The 23,058-nt window shown below is 38.5% G+C and overlaps 1 protein-coding gene across 1 annotated transcript in view; it reads right to left on the reverse strand.

Moving 5' to 3' along the window:
- Positions 1-23,058, reverse strand: part of FER (tyrosine-protein kinase Fer) — a 298,771-nt gene that overhangs the window by 147,589 nt on the left and 128,124 nt on the right. The window contains exons 9-10 of the mRNA XM_090370126.1: positions 16,385-16,477; positions 592-684 (exon numbers count right to left, since the gene is read on the reverse strand). Coding sequence (XP_090226252.1) covers positions 592-684; positions 16,385-16,477 — 186 coding nt within the window. The remainder of the gene's footprint in view (positions 1-591; positions 685-16,384; positions 16,478-23,058) is intronic.

A 23,058-nucleotide genomic window follows, 5' to 3' on the forward strand; every position in this document is an offset into this window, starting at 1 on the left:
AAACTTCTTAGTCCTTAAAAGTTTGGCTGAGGCTGTTTCTAAAAGAACATCTCCAGATCTCTTTACTGATAATGGGGATCCTATCAACCTTTCTAATTATTTCTGGAAAAAGAAGGGTACATTTTCCCAAGACAGTGTTTCTCCGTTGACTGGATGATCAGAAATAAGGGACTTTTGTATGAACCATTTCTGTGTTTTGCATTTTCACTGAGTTAAATTTTGTGGTACCAATTTTTCAGTTAGGTTTAAGAAGACCCAGAAGGAGCAAGGCTTGCCTTATGCATTTGTGCTCTTTTTAGCCCAGGTGGAGACAACAGCAGTGCTACTTGGTGAACAGAGATATATATAAGTGAGTTAATACAAACAAAAAAGAAAATAAAGGAAAACAAACAATATTAGTCCTTTAGAAGTTATTTTTGTATTTTTAGTATCTTTTTACACAGAAAAAGATATGAAAACAAAAAACAATTATATGCAGGAATAATAGCAAATCACTCAAAGTAACTGTGATCACAATTATAATGCTTGGCACTTGGGCCACATACAGATCCACACACACAAAGTAATACTGTATTATAAAAAGAGCCTCACTTCATCTGATGAACATGGACTGTTTACAGAATTTTCAGGTGAAGAATATTCTTCTCCTTCTTGAAAAGGCATTGACACTGAGTCTGGAGTTACCTGTTGAGAAAGAAAAAAAAACAAAAAACATTGCAAGTTTTCATCCCCTCCCCCTTTTTTTTTACTTGTTTCATAGTTTTATTAAAATTACACTAAATATAAGTTAATGCATTATCATAATTTCTATACATAGCAAAAATAAAATTGTTTGCAGGAAATGAAGTATGCATAAACCATCATTTCAATAAATCTCATTGTGAATTTCCACACAAGTTGCACACTTATTCTTATGCTTCAAATAAGTAATACTTCTCAAAAAGAAAATACATTGTTATATCATTGTTACTTATTCTCAGTTGAGAAAATTTCTTGCAAACAGAAATTATGATAATACACAAATTTATAATTACTTTAAATTTTAGTAGTTTGAGGCATTATATAAAACCCTACAATTCTGAGTTTAAAAGATGTATAAATGATCAAATATCAAATCTATTTCATTAAAAAATTTAAAATATTGAAAAGCAATCTGTTTAATATTCCTTCCTATTTTTTTTCCTAAAAATCTGAAAGGCATCATGCAGGAATCAATTAAAAGTAAATCAAAACACTACTTTGAAATTAAAATAGTATTTAATAACTTTAAAACACATAGTATATGCAATGTATGTCGCACATACATTACATGTACTAAGCCATACACATTGTGCATATTTCAGTTCTCATTGAGGGAGTATGGAGTGATATCCATATGAAATGGGAGGCAATCAAATTGTTGAAAGTCAAACCTATGAAATCAAAATGTCAACACTCAAAACACTGAAAGGATAAAAACTGCCAACAAATTAAACAGCAGACAGTTCATAACAGATTAATCCATTTGTGAGTGAGTTTCCTGATGGCATGTAGATCATCTGGAGCAAGTTTCTGAGGAATTTGTCAGTTTTTTTGTAAAAATTGAAAAACTACATAAATAAATATTTTTTCTGTTCTGGGTCCTTTAGCAGTGCTGAAATTATCTGATCCCAAGTATTTAAGGTTGATTTAGTGCAGGGTTTCTCCATCCACCACAGTTCCCCAGACACTCACTACTCAGTAAACAATAAATGTTCTGAACCAGAGAGCAAGAATACCCAATCGCTATATCTACACCTGAATCAGTCTGAATCCCGTTCTTTAAACCAAAGAGAGTAGGGGCAAGCTGTCAGCACTGCCAACCCTTGTAGGTTGACAGCTGAATGGTCCTGAGCAAGTCATCCCATATTTTCCTGATTTCTTGAAGGGCCAGAGTTGCAAATTGGAGCTGGCTCCCTCAACCACCAGGATCTGCCCTTATGAGATTACATGGGTTGCTGCATATTTAGGGATTTAATTGTACAAAAGCAGCTGGGGCTACATGGTATATACTCATAGTTTAAGTACTGATGCCTGTTATGGTTCAAGTATTATTCACGACAGTATGCTTATTATTTATATAGCAAAGACTTATAGTATCATTGCTTTCATCATTATGTTTTAGCTAGAGATTATGCTGTTTATGGTACTCACCTCTTAATCCGTATAGTTTGAAGACATTGGAATTTAAAGTGAAAGTGAAATTAAATTTAAAAAATGCCCCAAGGAATTTCAGAGGAAGGCTATTAGCCACTCTCTTGTAAAATATGGACAGTCTCAAGCAGCATGTGATGTATGTAGAGTGACACTTGGCAAATGGTGTACAGTGGTGAATCTTCTGATTTCATCATATAGGATGAAGTCAAGCATAACTCACAAATTTTTTTTTTTTTGGCTGGTGCAGCATAAGCCTCAGGCTTCCTTGCACCATATAGCTAATAATATGTGATTCACAGTTGGGCAAGAGTTACTTTTTTGTACCTATCTGATTGAATAAATACTTGATATCCAGGGTTGGAGGAGTTGTTTAATTTGAAATAATTTGTTGAGGGTTTAACACTGTCATATACACTGTTCTTTGCAACTGTTTTCTATAATGAGCTGGTAATCAGCACATAACTCTGAAAGTTGAAAGAATATTAGCTGCATCCTTTGCTGCATGATCAGCTGGCTCATTCCCCATGATTCCTACATGCTGAGGAATACAGTATAATCTAACAATTTGGTTTCTCTTGACTACGAACTTTTTGTTATAGAGCATGGATCAGCGTGAGTGCATATTAAACTTATTGGTACAGATCCAAGCTGTATTTGGCTTATGGCCATTTGTACTGCGTGGAGTTCTGCAGTATAGATACTGCATTCTATTGGAAGTTAATGAGAAAACTGCTGATTTTCTGATATCAGTTATATAGACACCTATACATATACACAGTATGGCAACTGGAAAATGACACAAGTGCTGGTGCTGCCATGTACTAGAAATAAACATGAAATGAAAGAGTGATTGTTCCTCAAACACTGCAGTCAAAGTCAGCGAAAAATGCTGCCATTTCAGAACACAGTGTGAGCTGAAACTGCCCATCTCTCCTGTGTCGTGGAGGGACAATGGAACGAAGATCAAAAATCAAGTTTTGTGTTTAACCGGCCAAAAGTGCTATGGAAATGTTTCAAATGATGAAGCACGTATATGGAGAGAATTGTTTGTCTCATGCTCAAGTGGCATAGCTGTTTCACCCATGGAAGAGAATCACTGGAAAACGATGAACATTCGGGCCCAGCAAAAACGGTTCAAACGTCAGACTTGATTGAAAAGGTGCAGGAAATTATTACCAATGTGAAATGCTCCAAATGATTTCAGAAATTCTGTGTATTAATAAGGAAACTGTTTGACAAATAATAATCCAGGATTTGAAGAAAATGAAGGTCTGTGTGCAGTTTGTTCCACATTATTAACAGACAGTCAACAACAGGCACAAGTTGAATACTGCAAAGAACTTATTGAAGCTGCTGAAAACAAACCCAACTTCCTGAATTCAATCATTCCGGGTGACGAGACATGGTGATTTTAGTATCATCGCACAACAAAGCGAAAAAGTGCAAAGTGGAAGTCAGCAAATTCTCTCAAAGCCAAAAAAGTTCATCAAAAATTAAAACCATGCTCATCACTTTCTATGATAGCAAGGGAATTGTGCACAAAGAGTTCATGCCCAATGGTCAAAGTATTAGTGCTACCTACTATCTGGACATTTTGAAATGTTTGTTGCACAGAATCCATCATGTGTGACCTTAGTGTGGAGAGGATGGCAGTTGATTCCTCTTGCACGATAATACACCATGTCACAAGGCTCTCAATGTTTGGGAGTTTTTGGATAGCAAAAAGTCTGCATACTGTTACACCCACCATATTCACCAGACTTAGCCCCCATGCAACTTCTTTTTATTCCAGAAACTCAAGGCACTATTGAAAGGCTGTTATAAAGACCTGTGATGAGAACACTGGAGAGTATACCAGTCACGGTCTTCCACCAGTCACTTTGTAATTGTTGCATGCAGTGTGTGTGTGTGCATGTGGGAGGAAGTCTTCCCACCCTAAACCAGATTTGAAACTTTAGGTTACAAGATGGAAAAGTTTGTGCTCCAAAGCAGCCACATGGTGGTAGGAGAAAGAGCTGAGATAGCTTGGTAAAATCCAAGTAGCAAAGAGGGAGAAGTTCTTGAAGGTGTATACCTATTGGCTGATCAATTGGTGAGCAATTTCCACACAGATTTTTTCATTTTTGTACATAAAATGCTTCCCATATCGTATGGCTGGGAATACATTTAAGTTTGGTAACATAACTCAGTAATAATGACTGTCCAAAGGTGCGATGGAGATTCATGCACCTCTGCATAAAAATTCAGCACCGCTGAAGTGCAAATGCTAATGAGTCAATACATAGCAGATGTATCAGATTAAGCCATTTCAGCGCACTCTGTCTTGCAGAGTTTAAACAGGTGTTCAATAACTGAGTCGAGGTCTTACCAGGCCTCTATACAAAAGTAGCATCGTGTATCAATCAACTCTCCATGTAGAGTAAGAGATGACCCTTAATATGATTAGCTTTTGAAGGTGTGTTTGTTTATGCACTCAAGAAAGGAAATTCATATCCACATCCAACTGTAGCTAAGCTATTACCCGCACAGCAATTTGCTCCATATTTTGCTGGCATTTTACCTTTATTTATTTCAAAGACGAAAAAATCTTGTTCCGTGTCAGACAAATCTTTCTCAATTGGTATGCTAACAGAAGTAATTCTTGCCCAAGATCCTGGAGGGTCACTGCCATTTGTCAACATTTATTACCAGTATTTCTAGGAGGAATGAAAGATGAGGATGAAGAAGTGAGGAGCAATTCTGTGTATGGACTAGGTTTACTGGTCCAGAATGCTGGAGAAGTGTTATTTCCACAATATCCCATGTTTCTTCAGGCTCTTTCTACAATGCTTTCCCATGAAGATAATCCTCGAGCTAAAGACAATATATGTGCTGAAATAGCTAGGCTTATAATGACAAATGCCTCTGGTATTCCTTTAAAACAGGTCTTTCCGGTGTATATAGAATGTTTACCATTGCAGGAGGACTTTCAAGAAAATGAAACTGTGTATAAATGCATTTATAGATATAAGTTTCTCTTTTCATAAAGATTAATACCAACAGTTTTGGATGTAGAGATCCAGAGGCCATTATTTTGGGGCTATGCAACAATCTTACAGATTGCACTTTGTAACTAACACACTATGATATGAATGTTCCAGGAGGGGCAAGAGATACTGATTATTTCTTTATTTGCAGATTTTTTTTAGAGCATCAGTATCTGTGGTCACAGTGCAGCATATGATAAGTAGTAGGTTATTTGTTTATGGATAGAAATAAAAGTGCAAAGCTATTGTCAGAAACAGTTCTTTTTTTACCAGCTTAAGTTTGATTCTCATGCTTAAGTTCAGTTAAGGTATTCAAGAAGGTGATATACAGTGATCATTTTCAGAAAAGTGAAAATATTTAGCATTAGCATTAGTAGAGGCATTTGATGCAAGAAAGCAAGCTTATGCAGAATCAGCCAAAAAAATAAAAAAATAAAAATAAATAAATAAATAAAAGATAACCACTTCCACTTCACCGCTCTGTTCGTTCAAATACCTGTCCAGCTGAGCCTTAAACTTATTTAGGCTATCAACTTCCACGACAAGGGATGGAAGTCTATTCCACCAACCAACCACCATTGCAGGAGGCTAAAGGCAAATTTACTCAAGTCTATCCTACATCTGTCTTTTCTCAATTTGAATTTATGCCCTCTCAGGTGATTATTCTGAGCAAGAGGAAGAATCCCATCAGCATTGAGCATGCTCAAACCATTCAAGGCTTTATACACCTCTATCAGATCACCTCGCCGGTGCCAAATCTCCAGACACTGTAATTTGCAAAACTTAAGCCTTTCTTCGTAAGAGCACCCCTTTGTTCCATTCATTAATCTTGTTGCCCTTCTCTGTACTCGTTCCAGCATCTCTACATCCTTCTTGAAATGAGGCCTCCAGACCTGTATACAGTATTCTAGGTGTGGTCTGACCATTGCCTTATACAAGGGAATAATCACCTCCTTATCCCTGCTAGAAAAATTTCTATATATCATCGACAATACACCATGATCTACTCTTGCAATTAGAACTGCACTGCTCAGAAAACTTCATATCTGCCTGCACAACCACCCCAGGTCCCTTTCATTCTCTACCACTGTCAGTGTAGTACCACATAGTTGATACGTTGCTCTGTGGTTGCTGTTTCCCATATGTAGTACTTTACATTTGTCAATGTTAAACTTCATTTGCCACCTCTCAAGCCCATCTGCTCAACCTCTCCAGATCCTGTTGCAGTAGCATAGTGTCAGTAGTGTCCTTGACAACCCTGCCAACCTTCGTATCATCTGCAAACTTGGACTAAGCTTGATATACCATCATCAATATCATTTATAAATACAGAAAACAATAATGGACCCAATACCGAACCCTGAGGGACTCCACTAATAACATTAGTCCACGACGAGCAGTGTCCATTGATTACCACTTTCTGTCTTCTCCCACTTTTTTGTTATTTTTTTTTTAGGAGCATTAGCAACGAAGGCCATATTGCTCTGGGATATGCGGTGGTCATTCCCTGACCTTTCCGCATCCTCCGTATTTGGTGGTGACGGGCTCGAACCCCAGTCTAATCAAGAAGCGTGTGCTACGCACTGCTGCTCCTTCCCACCTGGTTACGGAGGCGCCTTTCTCCCCCTCAACCATCCCTTTATCCATAGCAGCAATTTGCCTCCAATGCCACACTGCTCCAATTTGTGCAGCAGTCTTCCATGTGCAACAGTATCCAAGTATATAATATCAAAGTTATTCCCTGCATCCAGTTCTTTTGTGACTGCATCATAGTATCCAATCAAATTGGTCAGGCAAGACTTCCCTTTAACAAAACCATGCTGTGTCTGAGCTATAACTGAAGTCTTGTCTAGATGATCCTGCAGTACTTCTTTAACCAGTGCCTCCATTAATTTTCCAGGAACAGAAGTTAAACTAACAGGTCTATAATTACTTGTGTCGCCCTTTGATCCTCCTTTGTGAATTGGGGTCACATTTGCACTTCTCCAGTCCATGGGTACTTCCCCTGAGTCCAAGGAAGCTCTCATAATTATGGCTAAGGGTTTGCTTACTTCCTTTGCTGTCTCCTTTAATATAACTGGAGAGATCCCATCCACCCCAGGTGCCTTTCTTATATTTATCTTCAACAATTTCTCCTCCACTTTACTCTCAGTTATTACAAGATTCTCTAGCTTACTGCCAGAGTTGAATACACCTCTGGCATTCCCCTCGCTGAATAACTCCTCATGTGTGAATGTCGATGCAAAATATTCATTCAATTTGTTAGCTACCTGAGCAGGATCATCAACAGTTGATCCATCGATATCAAGTGGACCAATCTGACTCATCCCCTTCCTTCTAGAGTTTACATAAGAAAAGAACTCTTTGCTGTTTTTCTTTGCATCCCTTGCCAAAGATTTCTCGTAATCTGCCTTCGCCTGCCTAACCTCCTTTGTAACTTGGTTACAGATCAACTTGTATCTATCATAGGCTTCTGTGTCACGTGTTAATTTGTATGTATCCCATGCATTTTTCTTCTCTGCCATATGTCTCATTAGTTCATCTGACATCCACTTAGGCCTAAACCTTGAACAATATTTCTTAGTTGTTATGTAAAGCCTAGTAGCTTCCAAGATAAGTTCTTTGAATGCTTCCCATTTTGAATTTGCTGATGGTAACATCATCAGTTGGTCCCACTGTACAGAATTTAAATACTGTCTCAGTCCATCGTAGTCACCTTTACGAAAGCAATAACCCTTCCCTTTACCCATAATGGTAGTTACCTCTTTGAGTAAATCCCACTTCAGCACACTGTGATCACTGCCACCTAGTGGTTCATTTACCTGCAGATTCTTAATGCATGAAGAATCATTACTGATAATCAAATCAAGAGAATTATTATTCCCTCTAGTTGCCTCCTGAACATGCTGATGTAGAAAACAATCATCCAATAAATCTACAAAAGACATGCTAGTGTGTGAGTGACCAGCTCCCAAATTCCAGTCAAAATCTGGGAAATTAAAATCCCCCATTATAAGACTCTCTGATTTACTGGCCCACTCTATTTCCCCATAAAGTTTCTTATTATACTCATCAGAGTCATTAGGCCTATAGCACACTCCTACTCTCAATTTTGATCTCCCAATGCTCATGTCACACCAAACTGACTCGACACTGCACTGTCCAGCAATGTCGACTGGCTTCACTTCCTTGGATTTTATGTATTTCTTAACTAATAGCATAACCCCTCCTCCCTTCCTATCCTGTCTATCCTTTCTGTAGACGTTGTACTCCCCAAATTGCAGTTCTGCATCCCTTATATCTGTGTGACACCACGTCTCTGATATCCCAACAATATCTGCCTTTGATGTTTTGAGCAATACCTCAAATTCATCAAATTTATTTACTAAACTCCTAGCATTGGTGTACACGCAAGTATACATGCACCTGTTCTTTTTCAAGACACCATGAGCTACTCTTGCAGCTCGTCTGCAATGCTCAGAGAACTTCATATCTGCCTGCACAATTACCCCCAGGTCCTTTTCATTCTCCACCACTGTCAGTGTAGTACCGCAGAGTTGATACATTGCTCTGGGGTTACTGTTACCCATATGTAGTACTTTACATTTGTCAATGTTAAACTTCATTTGCCACCTCTCAGCCCATCTGTTCAACCTTTCCAGATCCTGTTGCAGCAGCATAGCGTCAGTAGTGTCCTGAACGACCCTACCAACCTTTGTATCATCTGCAAACTTAGACATTAAACTTGATATCCCATCATCAATATCATTCATAAACACCGAAAACAACAATGGACCCAACACTGAACCTTGAGGAACTCCACTAATAACATTAGTCCACGTTGAGCAGTGTCCATTGATTACCACTCTCTGTCTTCTGCCACTCAACCATCCCCTTATCCATAGCAGCAATTTGCCTCCAATGCCACACTGCTCCAATTTGTGCAGCAGTCTACCATGTGCAACAGTATCAAAAGCCTTTCTAAGATCCAAATATATAATATCAAAGTTATTCCCTGCATCCAGTTCTTTTGTGACTACATCATAGTATCCAATCAAATTGGTCAGGCAAGACCTGCCCTTAACAAAACCATGCTGCGTCTGAGCTATAACTGAATTCTTGTCTAGATGATCCTGCAGTGCTTCTTTAACCAGTGCCTCCATTAATTTACCTGGAACAGAAGTTAAACTAACAGGTCTATAATTACTTGTGTCAGCCTTTGATCCTCCTTTGTGAATTGGGGTTACATTTGCACATCTCCAGTCTATGGGTACCTCCCCTGAGTCCAAAGAAGCTCTCATAATTATGGCTAGGGGTTTGCATACTTCCTTTGCTGCCTCCTTTAATATAACTGGATAGATCCCATCCACCCCAGGTGCCTTTTTTATGTTTATCCTCAACAATCTCTCCTGCACTTTCCTCTCAGTTATTACAAAATCATCCAGCTCACTGCCAATGTTTACTTTACCTACATCATTCTCCTTCCTGAATAACTCCTCATGCGTGAATGTAGATGCAAAATACTCGTTTAGATTGTTAGCCACCTGAGCAGGATCCTCAACTGTTGAACCATCAATATCCAGTGGACCAATCTGATTTATCCCTTTCCTTCTCGAGTTCAAGTATGTAAAGAACTCCTTTCTGTTTTTCTTTGCATCCTTTGCCAAGGATTTTTCGTAGTCTGCCTTTGCCTGCCTAATCTCCTTTGTGACTTGGTTACAGACCAACTTATATCTATCATAGGCTTCCATGTCACCCATTAATTTGTATGTATCCCATGCATTTTTCTTCTCTGCCACATGTCTCATTAGTCCATCTGACAACCATTTAGGCCTAAACCTTGAACAATATTTCTTAGTTGGTATGAAAAGCCTGGTAGCCACCAAGATTAGTTCCTTGAATGCTTCCCATTTTGAGTTTGCTGTTGGTAACATCATAAGTTGGTCCCACTGTATAGAATTTAAATACTGTCTCAGACCATCATAGTCGCCTTTACGAAAACAAAAACCCTTCCCTTTACCTCTGATGGTAGTTACCTCCTTGAGTAAATCCCACTTCAACACACTGTGATCACTGCCACCTAGTGGTTCATTTATCTGCAGGTTCTTAATGCATGAAGAATCACTACTGATAATCAGATCAAGAGTATTGCTCCCTCTTGTTGCCTCACGAACATGCTGATGTAGAAAACAATCATCCAATAAATCCACAAAAGCCTAGCTAGTGTGCGAGTGACCAACCCACAAATTCCAGTCAATATCTGGGAAATTAAAATCCCCCATTATAAGACTCTCTGATTTACTGGCCCACTCTATTTCCCTGTACAATATATTATTATACTCATCAGAGTCATTAGGCCTATAGCACACTCCTACTCTCAATTTTGATTTCCCTATGCTTATGTCACACCAAACTGACTCGACACTGCCCTGTCCATCGATGTCAACTGGCTTCACTTCCTTTGACTTTATGTGTTTCTTAATTAATAGCATAACCCCTCCTCCCCTCCTGTCCTGTCTATCCTTTCTATATACATTGTATTCCCCAAATTCCAGTTCCGCATTACTTATATCTGTGTGACACCACGTCTCTGATATCCCAACAATATCTGCCTTTGATGTTTTGAGCAATACCTCAAATTCATCAAATTTATTTACCAAACTCCTAGCATTGGTGTACACGCAGGTATACATGCACCTGTTTCTATTCTTAGCTACCCTAACACAACCCATGTGTTTACTTGTAACGCAATGACTACCAGCAGTCTCTGAAATATCCTGCATCTTGTTTTTCAGACTTCTGCTCATTTGAATAGAAGCAGTGCAAGAATCACTTCCACCTCTGCCAGTGGCTACTGTTAATCTATTAGTCCTTGTATCCCCCCCCCCAACTAGCAGTTTTCCGACCCACCTAACACTGCCTCGACAGCATCAGCAAAAATTCTTGCACCCTTTCTATTTAAGTGTATCCCATCCCTGTAGAAGCAATCTCTCCTGTTAACAAGTACAGTCCAGGCTGAAAAAAATTCTACCCCTTGAGCCTTGCACAATCCCTCCAGGGCCGAATTGATCGACAAGGCTCTCATCATATACTCCCTCCTATCGTGTCTGGGCAGAATTGCAGACACTTTCAAGTTCAACCCTAATTCACGGCTTTTTTTCAACAGTGACCGGTACTTGCTAAGTAATTCCGCCGGTCTCCTACTCTTAATATCATTAGTGCCAACGTGTACAACTATATCACCTTTTGTGCCCTTAAAAGATGATATCCGCTCTACAACGTCATCAACCTTTGCCCCTGGCAGAAATACCCTGGTCCTATTCCACCTATCCTTTTTACAAAGCATGTTCCCCGTTTCCCTGACAATAGAGTCACCAACAACTACTAGTTCCTGTGGGACCAGCGCATTCTGCCTAGGGGGCTGCCCCTGTGTTGCCTGATGACCAAGTGCAAGCTCTGGCGTTGATGTGGGCAGCTGAGAGCTTGATGGGCCCCTCAATTTATTTCCTTCGAGGGCATCCACCCTGTCCTTCAAGGTCTCATAAAGGCCCATAACAACGCTGAGTTGTCGCCTGATTTCCTTACATCGTGCACACACAAAGACACTCCTTACATCGTGCACACACAAAGACATCCCCCTTGGCAGTATCATGTCCCGTACCCGACTGCTCCGCAAACATCAAGCAAACAGTGCATTTTAATAGACTGTGATTCAGAGGGCAACTGCCCCCCTCAGTTCTCCCCTGAACCACAGCACTCCCATTAGCTTGAGCCTTTTGCTTTGCTGCTCTGGTCAGAGTCATGATTCCAATTTAATTCAATAAAATTTAAAACAAAAATTAAATCCTTAAGTTATATCCCAAAACAGTTATGTTATATATATATATATATATATATTTTTTTTTTTTTTTTGGTATCTAGTGTTCCCTTTATACAACTTCCGTATCACGTGTACCACTATAGTTATGTATTAATTATTTGTTACGATTAAGTCGTTATATATATTTATAGAGTTAAAAATACAATTTAATTGACAATAAAGTTTATCAAGATTAATAGATTTACTGATTAATTGACAATATTATATTATGCAGTATACTACACTAAGCTTATGCTATCGTGTAAAAATGGCGGGAATTCACGAACAGTATTTCTACGGACTCGTAAGTATTGATTAGCTTCGAAATCTCGCTATCTCAATTTAGAATAAACTAAGGATCCTGACTAGGTCTATAATCTACTTATAGAAGATAATTTGATATAACAATTGGTTAATAAATCGACTAAATTTGGTTAAAAGACCTCTCGTTCAATTTGTGACACGTGGATTTGATACCGTTACCGATACTAAGTAATATCTACGAAATCTCTGTCTAAGTTAAACTTTAAACTAAGTATCGTAACTAGGAATATAAAGCTACTCTAGAAAATAAGTTAATATGACAATTTAAACTAATAAAGCAGAAAATAAATCAGGAAAAACTTCTCTGTTTGAAGAGCTTTAAGGAGCAATGTCTGCACAGGCTAATCTCGCACCCAAATGATTACTTTGGTGGATGATGGATTTGTAATCTGTGTATGGTATTGAAAGAAAGGCATAGTCAGAGGGAGCAGCTTCTCTTGCTGCTTTGTCTGCTTTTTCGTTTTCAGTCATTTCTTGGGATCCAGCAGAATCTTATACTGTGATTTCTTTCCAATAGCTTCATCAAGTACCAAGCTGTTTCTAAAAAAAAAGGACTGCCACTGGCTAGATGTTATTTGATCAATCTCAGTACACCCGAAATACAAACATGAAAATCCCAGCAGAGTTACAATTCTAAGATACTTACACTGGTGTGTTTTGCATCGACCACTGGGACACATTCAAAGTTGCATATCTTTTGCCTTGCCCATTCTCAAACTGAATTGCACAGATACAGATCCCTACATATCTGCCCACCTGCTTTATATTACAGGGTATGAATATCTGATACTATTATTGAAAGAATATTCCAATTCACAAAAATGGTAGGTGTACACTCCCACCTAAAAGTCTGGAATCAGTATATGACAACAGTTTTCGTTAATTATTTTGAAAATTGCCATCATAATGTAAGGTTTAATATAAAAAAAAAAACATGCCACAAAGTATTATACATTTTATTATGTATTGAAAAATTTACAACAGAAAAAAAAAAAAAAAAAAAAAAAAATGTTGAAATGATTAATATTAACAACTATACTGAAAGAGTTTACTTATGCATGGGTAATGCACACACATCATTTTAATTATATCTCATATGAATACCTTCACAATGAGTTGCCATGATATTACACTTTCTCAAATAACTAATTCTTTACCTATGGAGAAGACTAATATCCCATCAGAATTCAGCGTGCTCAACCCATTCAAGGCCTTATATACCTCAATCAGATCACCGCGCAGGTACCTAGTCTCCAGCCACTGCAATTTGCAGAACTTAAGCCTCTCTTGGTAAGAGGATCCCTTCATTCCCCTCACCAATCTTGTTGCCCTTCTCTGTACACGCTCAAGTAAATCTACATCCTTCCTAAAATGAGGCCTCCAGAATTGTACGCAGTACTCAAGCCGTGGCCTGACCATTGCCTCATACAGAGGGATAATCACCTCCTTTTCCCTGCTAGCAAAATTCCTATATATCATTGACAAAACCCCATGACCTGCCCTGGCAGCCTGTCTGCATTGCTCAGAAAACTTCATATCTGCCTGCACAATTACTCCCAGGTCTTTTTCATTTTCTACCACCTTAAGTGTAGTACCACACAGTTGGTACGTTTCTCTGGGGTTACTTCTACCCATATGTAGTACTTTGCATTTGTCAAGGTTAAACTTCAGTTGCCACTTCTTAGCCCATCTGCCCAAATTATCTAGATCCTGTTGCAGTAGCACACTGCCATTACTGTCATTAACAACCGTGCCAACCTTTGTATCATCTGCAAACTTCGACATTAAGCCTGATATACCTTCATCAATATCATTGATAAATATACAAAACAACAGTGGACCTAACACCGAACCCTGTGGGACTCCACTAATAACATTAGTTCAAGAGGAGCAGCACCCATTGATTACCACCCTCTGTCTTCTCCCACTTAACCATCCTTTTATCCATTGTAGCAACTTACCCTTAATACCATTCTGCTCCAATTTGTACAATAGTCTTCCATGCGCAACAGTGTCAAAAGCTTTCCTGAAATCCAAATATATGATATCAAAATTATTTTTCGCATCCAGTTCCTTTGTAACCACATCATAATAACCAATCAAATTTGTCAGACAAGACTTTCCCTTAACAAACCCATGCTGTGTCTGAATTATTGCTTCAGTCTTGTCTAGATGATCCTGCAATGCATCCTTAACCAGCGACTCCATTATTTTACCCGGAACAGAAGTTAAACTAACTGGTCTGTCACCCTTCGATCCCCCTTTGTGAATTGGGGATACATTTGCACATCTCCAGTCCGTGGGAACCTCCCCTGAGTCCAAGGATGCTCTCATAATTATGGCTAAGGGTTTGCTTAGTTGCTTTGCCGTCTCCTTTAATATAACTGGATAGATCCCATCCACCCCAGGTGCTTTTCTTACGTTTAACTTCAACAATTTCTCTTCCACTTTGCTCTCGGTTATTACAAAATCATTAAGTATCTTGCTACAATTTGATAACCTTCTGCCATTTTCAAACCTTAATAATTCCTCACGTGTGAATGTAGATGCAAAATACTCATTCAGTTTGTTTGCTATCTGAGCAGGATCATCAACAGTCGAACCATCGATGTCAAGTGGACCGATCAGATTCATCCCCTTCCTTTTAGAGTTTATATAAGTAAAGAAATCCTTGCTGTTTTTCTTAGCATCTTTTGCCAAGGATTTCTCGTAATCTGCCTTCGCCTGCCAAACCTTCTTTGTGACCTGATTACAGATTAACTTATATCTGCCATAGGCTTCTGAGTCGCTTGATAATTTATATGCATCCCATGCATTTTTCTTCTCTGTTACGAGTCTCATTAGTTCATTTGACAACCATGCCTTTCCTGTTCTTTAGTTGCTAGAAAGTCTCTGCATGGCTTATAGCTGTGCCTGAGGTCACTGTCTTGTTACAATATAAATTTTTTTCCACAAAGTTTAAGTTCAGAGTCATTATAATCAAGAATATTTTTATAGCATTCTTTTCTTAAAATTCGATGAATTCTGATATTATCACCCACTCCAGAAAACAAAAGCATCTGCAGACTGTGATGGAACTGCAAACCTGCTTGACTAGGCAATAAAAATGGGGCACCATTTTTTCTTCAGTTGATTTGTCTCAAACTCTATGCTTGGATTCGTCCATCCACAGTACATTTTTTTAAAATTTTCAATTGTCCAATGTTGATGGCTCATAACCCAAACCAACTGTTTCTTTTGATTTTCAAGTTTTAATAAGGGTTTTCAGCCAGCTACAGGACTATGAACTCCTGATTAATTAGGACAAAGTTTTACAGAGGACATAGATATGGGAGTTTCTCTGTTCCTGTTGAACTCGGCTCGGATGTCAGGTGCAGCAAGTCATTGATTGCATTTAGAAATCAATGTTATGGTCTCATTTTATGTTTACATTATAATGTGTAGCCATCCTGATCACAGTTTGTTCTTTAAACTGCCAGTTTCCTTAAATCGTCAAATGGTACTTTGTACTCCTTTAAATGAAACATCTAGTTTTTTACCAATACTTCTCATAGAATAACTTCCTTTACTTATAGTTACAATAGTATTTCTTTTTTAATATTCACTTCATGAATTCTTGCCATGTTTATCATGAAACACACAAAACTTAAGCAAACACTCTTTCTGAATGATGGTAGTTTGATTTTATGTTACAGCTCTTACTCCTCAATTTATATTATTGCAAAACACTCTAGCATAATCTACAATCTTCTATAATATTGAAACAATACTCCCAATTTATAGAAATTTCTTAAATATTATTTAAATTTTTTAATTTTTATACAGAATGGAAAATATTTTAATAAAAATTGGTAAACAAGTTAGTCCTATTTTAATAAAAACTTTGAAAATTAAGTAAAATGAAACATGATTACAAACTTTTAGGTGAGAATATACCTAATAAAGTGATTAATCAATGTATTTGCACAATGTATAACACTTGTTATAACAAGTCAATTACCTGTTTCTTTTGAAAAGGCTGTCTTAACTTTTCCATTAGTAGTTTTGCTGATTTCCGACTAACTAAGTTCCGATTAAGTGTGTCCACATCTTTCTGGAAGCAAACAAAAGTCATGTGAAGTTGTACAAGCAGTTTATCAAAAACTAATAGAGCCAGATGTTTTTTTTTTTTTTTTGTGTGTGTGTGGGGATGGGGGGGGTTAGATATAACCTGCAATTTCATACCAACAGAAATTTCCATTCTCTCTCTCTCTCTCTCTCTCTCTCTCTCTCTCTCTCATAATGAAGTACTACTCATCAGTAAAAAATTTTAAATGATTACAAATAATCGATTTCCATAATTTTTTAATCCATTTTTTTTTTTTTTATCTCATACCAATATCTTTGAGAGGAATAATGATGAAATACTGCTCACTTACCCATGAATAAATTAACAATCTTATATAAAACCCTAAACAGAGGCAACATGTTCTCAAGAATTTTGTTGGAGAGAAAGTCTCCTGTTCCTGTTCCGGTAATGTCTGTTGGTTGATGAGCTTGACTACTGGAATTTGTTCTGTATATCAAGGCATATGTGTGCTGAACAAAGAAGGGATGTGAATTCTTTTTAAGGAATTTCTTTAATTATTTTGCATTTTAACTTTATCAGCCATCCTCTTCCAAAAGAAAAACTGCTGATGATGCTTCTGACTACAGCACATGAATGTCATCACTATCACCTGACAATTTATTTGATAAACTATCAGGTGATAGTGATGACAGAAATTTATAGCTAGTACATTAATAATAAATAATTAAAGAGGAATATTAATTAAAGAAATTAGCAAAAGCATATGCAGTTCAATAATCATATCCTTGATCCATGTTCTTTAGTGAAGAATTAAAGTTATGGTGATTAGGATCAGTTGAAAAAAATAGTGGTGCAATATAAATTAAAATCATAATGCACTGAATGCTTGTTATATTTTAGATAAAAATTGTCACATTGCAATTTACCCCTTTCCCAGAGAAGGCAGTTCCATATTAACACCTATCCAAACTATCACTGTAGGCTAAAAATAACACATCCACAGTATTTGATAAAAACAGGACATTCCACTAGCATTTGTTTGACCATTATATCAGATACAAATTTTATATCAAGGTCAGGATTCCACTTTAGGATAACACATACTAAAGATTAACTGATAATTTTAATAAAGATACTTAGCATTAGCAAAGGCACATGATGCAAGAAAGCAAGCTTACATAGCATCAGCCAAAAAAAAAAAAAAAAAAAACCAACCTTATATCACCCATCCACTCACTCCAAATGTTTGTCAAGTTCTGCCTTGAATCTATTTAAGCTATCAACTTCTACAATGACAGATAGAAATCTGTTCCAGCAATCAACCACCTACTGGCTAAAGGCAAACTTCCGCACATCTATCCTACGACCGTCTTTGCTCAATTTGAATTTATGCCCTTTCAGGCGATTATTCTGAGCAAGAGGAAGAATCCCATCAGCATCGAGCATGCTCAAACCATTCAAGGCTTTATACACCTCAATCAGATAACATCGCACATGCCTAGTCTCCAAACACTAATTTGCAAAACTTAAAGCCTTTCTTCATAAAGCAACCCTTTGTTCCATTCATTAATCTCGTTGCATTTATCTGTACTCGTTCCAACAGCTCTACATCCATCTTAAAATCAGGCCTCCAGACCTGTACACAGTACTCAAGGTATGGCCTGACCATTGCCTTTTACAAGGGGATAATCACCTCCTTAGTGACAAGACACCATGAGCTACTCTTGCAGACCATCTGCACTGCTCAGAAAACTTCATATGTGCCTGACAATTACCCCCCCCCCCCCAGGTCCTTTTCATTCTCTACCACTGTCAGTGCAGTACCACAGAGTTGATACGTTAATCTGGGTTACTGCTTCCCACACATAGTACTTTACATTTGTTAATGTTAAACTTCATTTGCCACCTCTCAGCCTATTTGTCCAACTTTTCTATATCCTGTTGCAGCAGAGTACTGTACTGTACTGTGCTCATTAGTGTCATTAACACCCCTGCCAACCTTCATATCATCTGCAAACTTGGACATTAAGCTTGATATACCATCATCAATATCATTTATAAATACAGAAAACAACAATGGACTCAATACTGAACCCTGAGGGACTCCACTAATAACATTTGTCCACAAAGAGCAGTGTCCATTGATTACCACTCTGTCTTCTCCCACGCAACCATCCCTTTATCCATAGCAGCAATTTGCCTCCAATGCCACACTGCTCCAATTTGTGCAGCAGTCTTCCATGTGCAACAGTATCAAAGGCCTTTTTAAGATCCAAATATATGATATCAAAGTTATTCTTTGGATCCAGTTCCTTTGTGACTACATTATAATATCCAATCAAATTGGTCAGACAAGACTTCCCCTTAACAAAACCATGCTGCGTCCGAGCTATAACTGAAGTCTTGTCTAGATGATCCTGCAATACTTCTTCAACCAGTGCCTCCATTAATTTCAATGGAACATAAGTTAAAATAACAGGTCTGTAATTACCTGTCTCCCTTTGATCCTCCTTTGTGGATTGGGGGTCACATTTGCACATCTCCAGTCCATGGGTACCTTCCCTGAGTCCAGGGAAGCTCTCATAATTATGGTTACGGATTTCCTTACTTCCTTTGCCACCTCCTTTAATATAACTGGATTCCATCCACATAAGAAAGACACCTGAGGTGGATTCCATCCACCTGAGGTGCCTTTCACCAATCATCCAATAAATCCATGAAAGCTTTGCTAATGTGTGAGTGACCAACCCACACATTCCAGTTAATCTGTGGGAAATTAAAATCCCCCATTATAAGACACTCTGATTTACTGGCCCTCTCTATTTCTCTGCACAATTGCTCATTATGCTCATCAGATTCATTAGGCCTATAACACACACCTACTCTCATTTTCCCTTTCCCAGTGCTTATGTCACCAAACAGACTCAACACTGCATTGTTCACCAACATCACTTGGATGCACTTCCTTAGATTTTATGTGTTTCTTAACTAACAGCACAACCCCTGCTCCCTTCCTGTCCTGTCTATCCTTTCTGTACACATTGTACTCCTCAAATTCAAATTCTGCACTGCTTATGTCTGTGTGACACCATGTCTCTGATATCCCAACAATATCTGCCTTTGATGTCTTGACTAGCACTTCAAGCTCATCGAATTTATTAACTATACTCCTAGCATTGGTGTACATGCAAATATACATGCACCTGTTTCTACTCTTAATTACCCTAACACAGCCCATGTATTTACTTGTTCCACTATGACTCCCAGCAGCCCTTGAAATCCCCATTGCCTTGCTTTCCAGGCTACTGCTCAACTGCATTTCAATAGAAGCAGTGCAAGGATTACTTTCACCCTTGCCAGTGGCTACTGTTAATCTGTTAGTGCGTGTATCCCCCCCCAAGCTAGCAGTTTTCCGACCTACCTAACTCTGCCTCAATAGCATCAGCAAATATTCTTGCACCTTTTCTATTTAAGTGTATCCCATCACTGTAGAAGCAGTCTCTCCTGTTAACAAGCACAGACCAGGCTGAGAAAAATTCTACCCCTTTTGAGCCTTGCACAATCTCTCCAGGGTCAAATTGAACGACAAGGTTCTCATCATATACTCCCTCCTATCATGTCTGGGCATAATTTCAGACACTTTCAAATTCAACACTAACTCATGGCTTTTTTTCAGCTCTGACTTGTTTGTTTGTTTGTTGGTTATTTGGTTTTTAGGAGCATTAGCAACTAAGGCCATATTGCTCTGGCAATATGCGGTGGTCATTCTCTGGCCTTTCCACATCCTCCGTATTTGGTGGTCATGGGCTCGAACCCTGGTCTAATCAAGAAGCGTGTGCTACGCACTGCTGCTCCTGTCCACCTGGCTATGGAGGCGCCACATTGACTTGTACTTGTTAAGTAATTCCGCCGATGTCCTACTCTTAATATCATTAGTGCCAAAGCACACAACAATATCACCCTTTGTGCCCTTAAAAGATAGTATCTGATTCTACAACATCATCAACCTTTGCCCCTGGCAGACATACCCTGGTCCTGTTCCATCTATCCTTTTTGCACATTATGTTCCCCATTTCCATGACAATAAAGTCACCTACAACAACTAGTTCCTTTGGGACCAGTGCATTCTGCCTTTGGGGGTTGTCGCTGTGTTGCATGATGTTCAAGTGCAAGCTCTGGCGTTGATGTGGGTAGCTGAGAGCATCCACCCTGTCCTTGAAGCTCTCATATAAGCCCATAACAATGCTTATTTGTCTCCTGATTTCCTCACACTCCTTACATCGTGCACACACACAAAGACATTCCCCTTGGCAATATCATGTCCTGTTCCTGATTGCTGCACAAACATTAAACAAGCAGTGCATTTCAACAGACTGATTCAGAGGACAACTAACCCCCCTCAGTTCTCCCCTGAGCCACAGCACTTCCATTAGTTTGAGCCTTTTGCTTTGCTGCTCTGGTCTGAGTCATGATTTCTATTCAAGTTCAATAAAATTCCAATACAAAATATAACCCTAAACTTATATCCCAATGCAGTTATAACACTACATACAGTGGATTCCGGTTATTTGGGCCACCGGTTAATCGGGGCAGCCGTTTATTTGGGGCAAATCCTAAAAAACAGAACCCAATCGAGAAAATAGCCAGGGTTTACTTCGCTTAATTGGGACAAAATGCCGTTTAATCAGGGCAGGAGACTGCAGCACTGAAGATTACGCTACGATTGTCTCCGACCGTACTACGTAGTTTGGTCGGATTTCTGGAGGTCACAACCATAAAACGATAAAAACAATTAGCAGTCACCTGTTTATTGGGCTTTTCTGTTAGTGAAATCTATCATAAACTGATAGTAAACTTGATCTTATTGAATTTGCGATAATACCGACAGCTGGAATTCTGTGGGTTATTATGGTACAATGTGTTTACACTTCTATGGAATCTTAAATCACATAAAAAAAAAATAATTTTCAGAGTTTGCACAAACACCAAAGTTTACTTTGGTGTTTGTGCAATCTTGTCTAACGTGATGTCAAACTCTCTGAGTAGCCCTTGGACACAAATACCAAAAGGTCGGTTGGTAGTCTGATGGGCATTGCACAAATTTTCCCAACGTGGCTCAAAAATGGATGTCCACGTAGGATGGTCTGGCAGGGATTCCAGTTTAAAAGTATACTTTAAATACAACTGCTTACATTGAAGGGAGAGTGGCGGTTCATTTGTTTTGACGAAAAGTTCCAGTAGCGATACAGATAGCCTGATGGTGGACAGGGTCTAGCTATCAAAGGACTATCTCTGGCTGAAGCATATATCTGGGACCCGTAATCTAATTTGGATCATACAAGTGCACGATAGATACGTAGTAAGGTGTACTGGTCTGCTCCTGTACGTGTAGAGGAGAGAGAACAAAGAATATTTAGTCCTCTTGTGCACTTCATATGGAGTTGACGAATATATTTAGTCATTCACTTTGTACAGAGTTGATGAATATGTTCTAGAGAGGTCAACTTCTTATCAAACACGAGTCCCAAGAATTTTGTGCGAGCCTTAATTCAGGTTCAGAATGAAGGTTGCAATTCTGACAAAAGTGTACATTCTTCTGCGGCAAGAACCTGAATCCATTAGCAAGTGCCCAAGAATTAAGGCGAACAATGGCTTGTTGCAGTTGTCTTTCAATAACTCTCATGTTGCATGACTGAGAAAATATGCTAAAGTCATCAACATAGAGGGGTCTGTTTACAGTTGGAGAAAGTTGTTCTGTGATGGAATTTACTTTGATGGCAAAAAGCGTGACACTTAATACTGATTCTTGTGGTACTCCCACCCATTGGCAAAAGGAACAAGAGAGTGAGGATCCCACACGAACTTGGAAACACCGGTTGGCTAAAAAGTTTTTAATAAAAATAGGGAAATGTCCCCTAAGATCAAGGCTATGCAAATCTTTTGCAAAAGTTGACAGTACATGACTTGAACCCAATTATATAGTTAATAGAGCTTTAAATTAGAGTTTAAAATTAAATACTGGGTTATCCTTAATCATTTAACATACCTATTAGACAGGATGTACAGGGCTTAATGAAATATAATATGTGCTAGTTGTAATTTTTTCTACTGCAAGGTATACTTAGGCCATCTTGTGCCTATCAACAATGTATATGCTACATGGTGACTTTTATGAGAACAGACAGAAATTATCATATAATTGTATACATTTTATAAAACAGAGGAACTCCAAGAAATTTGCACTGTTGCTATATCATCTGCAATATGGCAAAGCATCAAAAGTTCTTTAAGATTTGGTAGAAACTGAATGAGACTTTTTGGGCATGAGTGTATAAGGTCCATTAAGCAAGAACACACTGCAACTCTCCACTCACATCTATGTGAGTGGAGAGTTGCAGTGTGTTGCAGTTGCAGCTGCAGCTCTCCACTCACATCTATGTGAGTGGAGAGCTGCAGTGTGTAAATGGCAGATGATAATTTCGTGTGGGAAGAAAAAGGTGAGTAAGCTGACTAATTTGTACTCTTGCTAGATTCTTATGGGAATCTTTTCCTTTCGGTTTACATACAAGCTAGGGGTCCATAATTGTGGTTCAGGCTTCATTTGG

This window comes from Mastigoproctus giganteus, chromosome 3, assembly GCF_048544385.1.
Source record: "Mastigoproctus giganteus isolate SK-2022 chromosome 3, ASM4854438v1, whole genome shotgun sequence".
In the NCBI taxonomy this organism is placed as follows: domain Eukaryota; kingdom Metazoa; phylum Arthropoda; class Arachnida; order Uropygi; family Thelyphonidae; genus Mastigoproctus; species Mastigoproctus giganteus.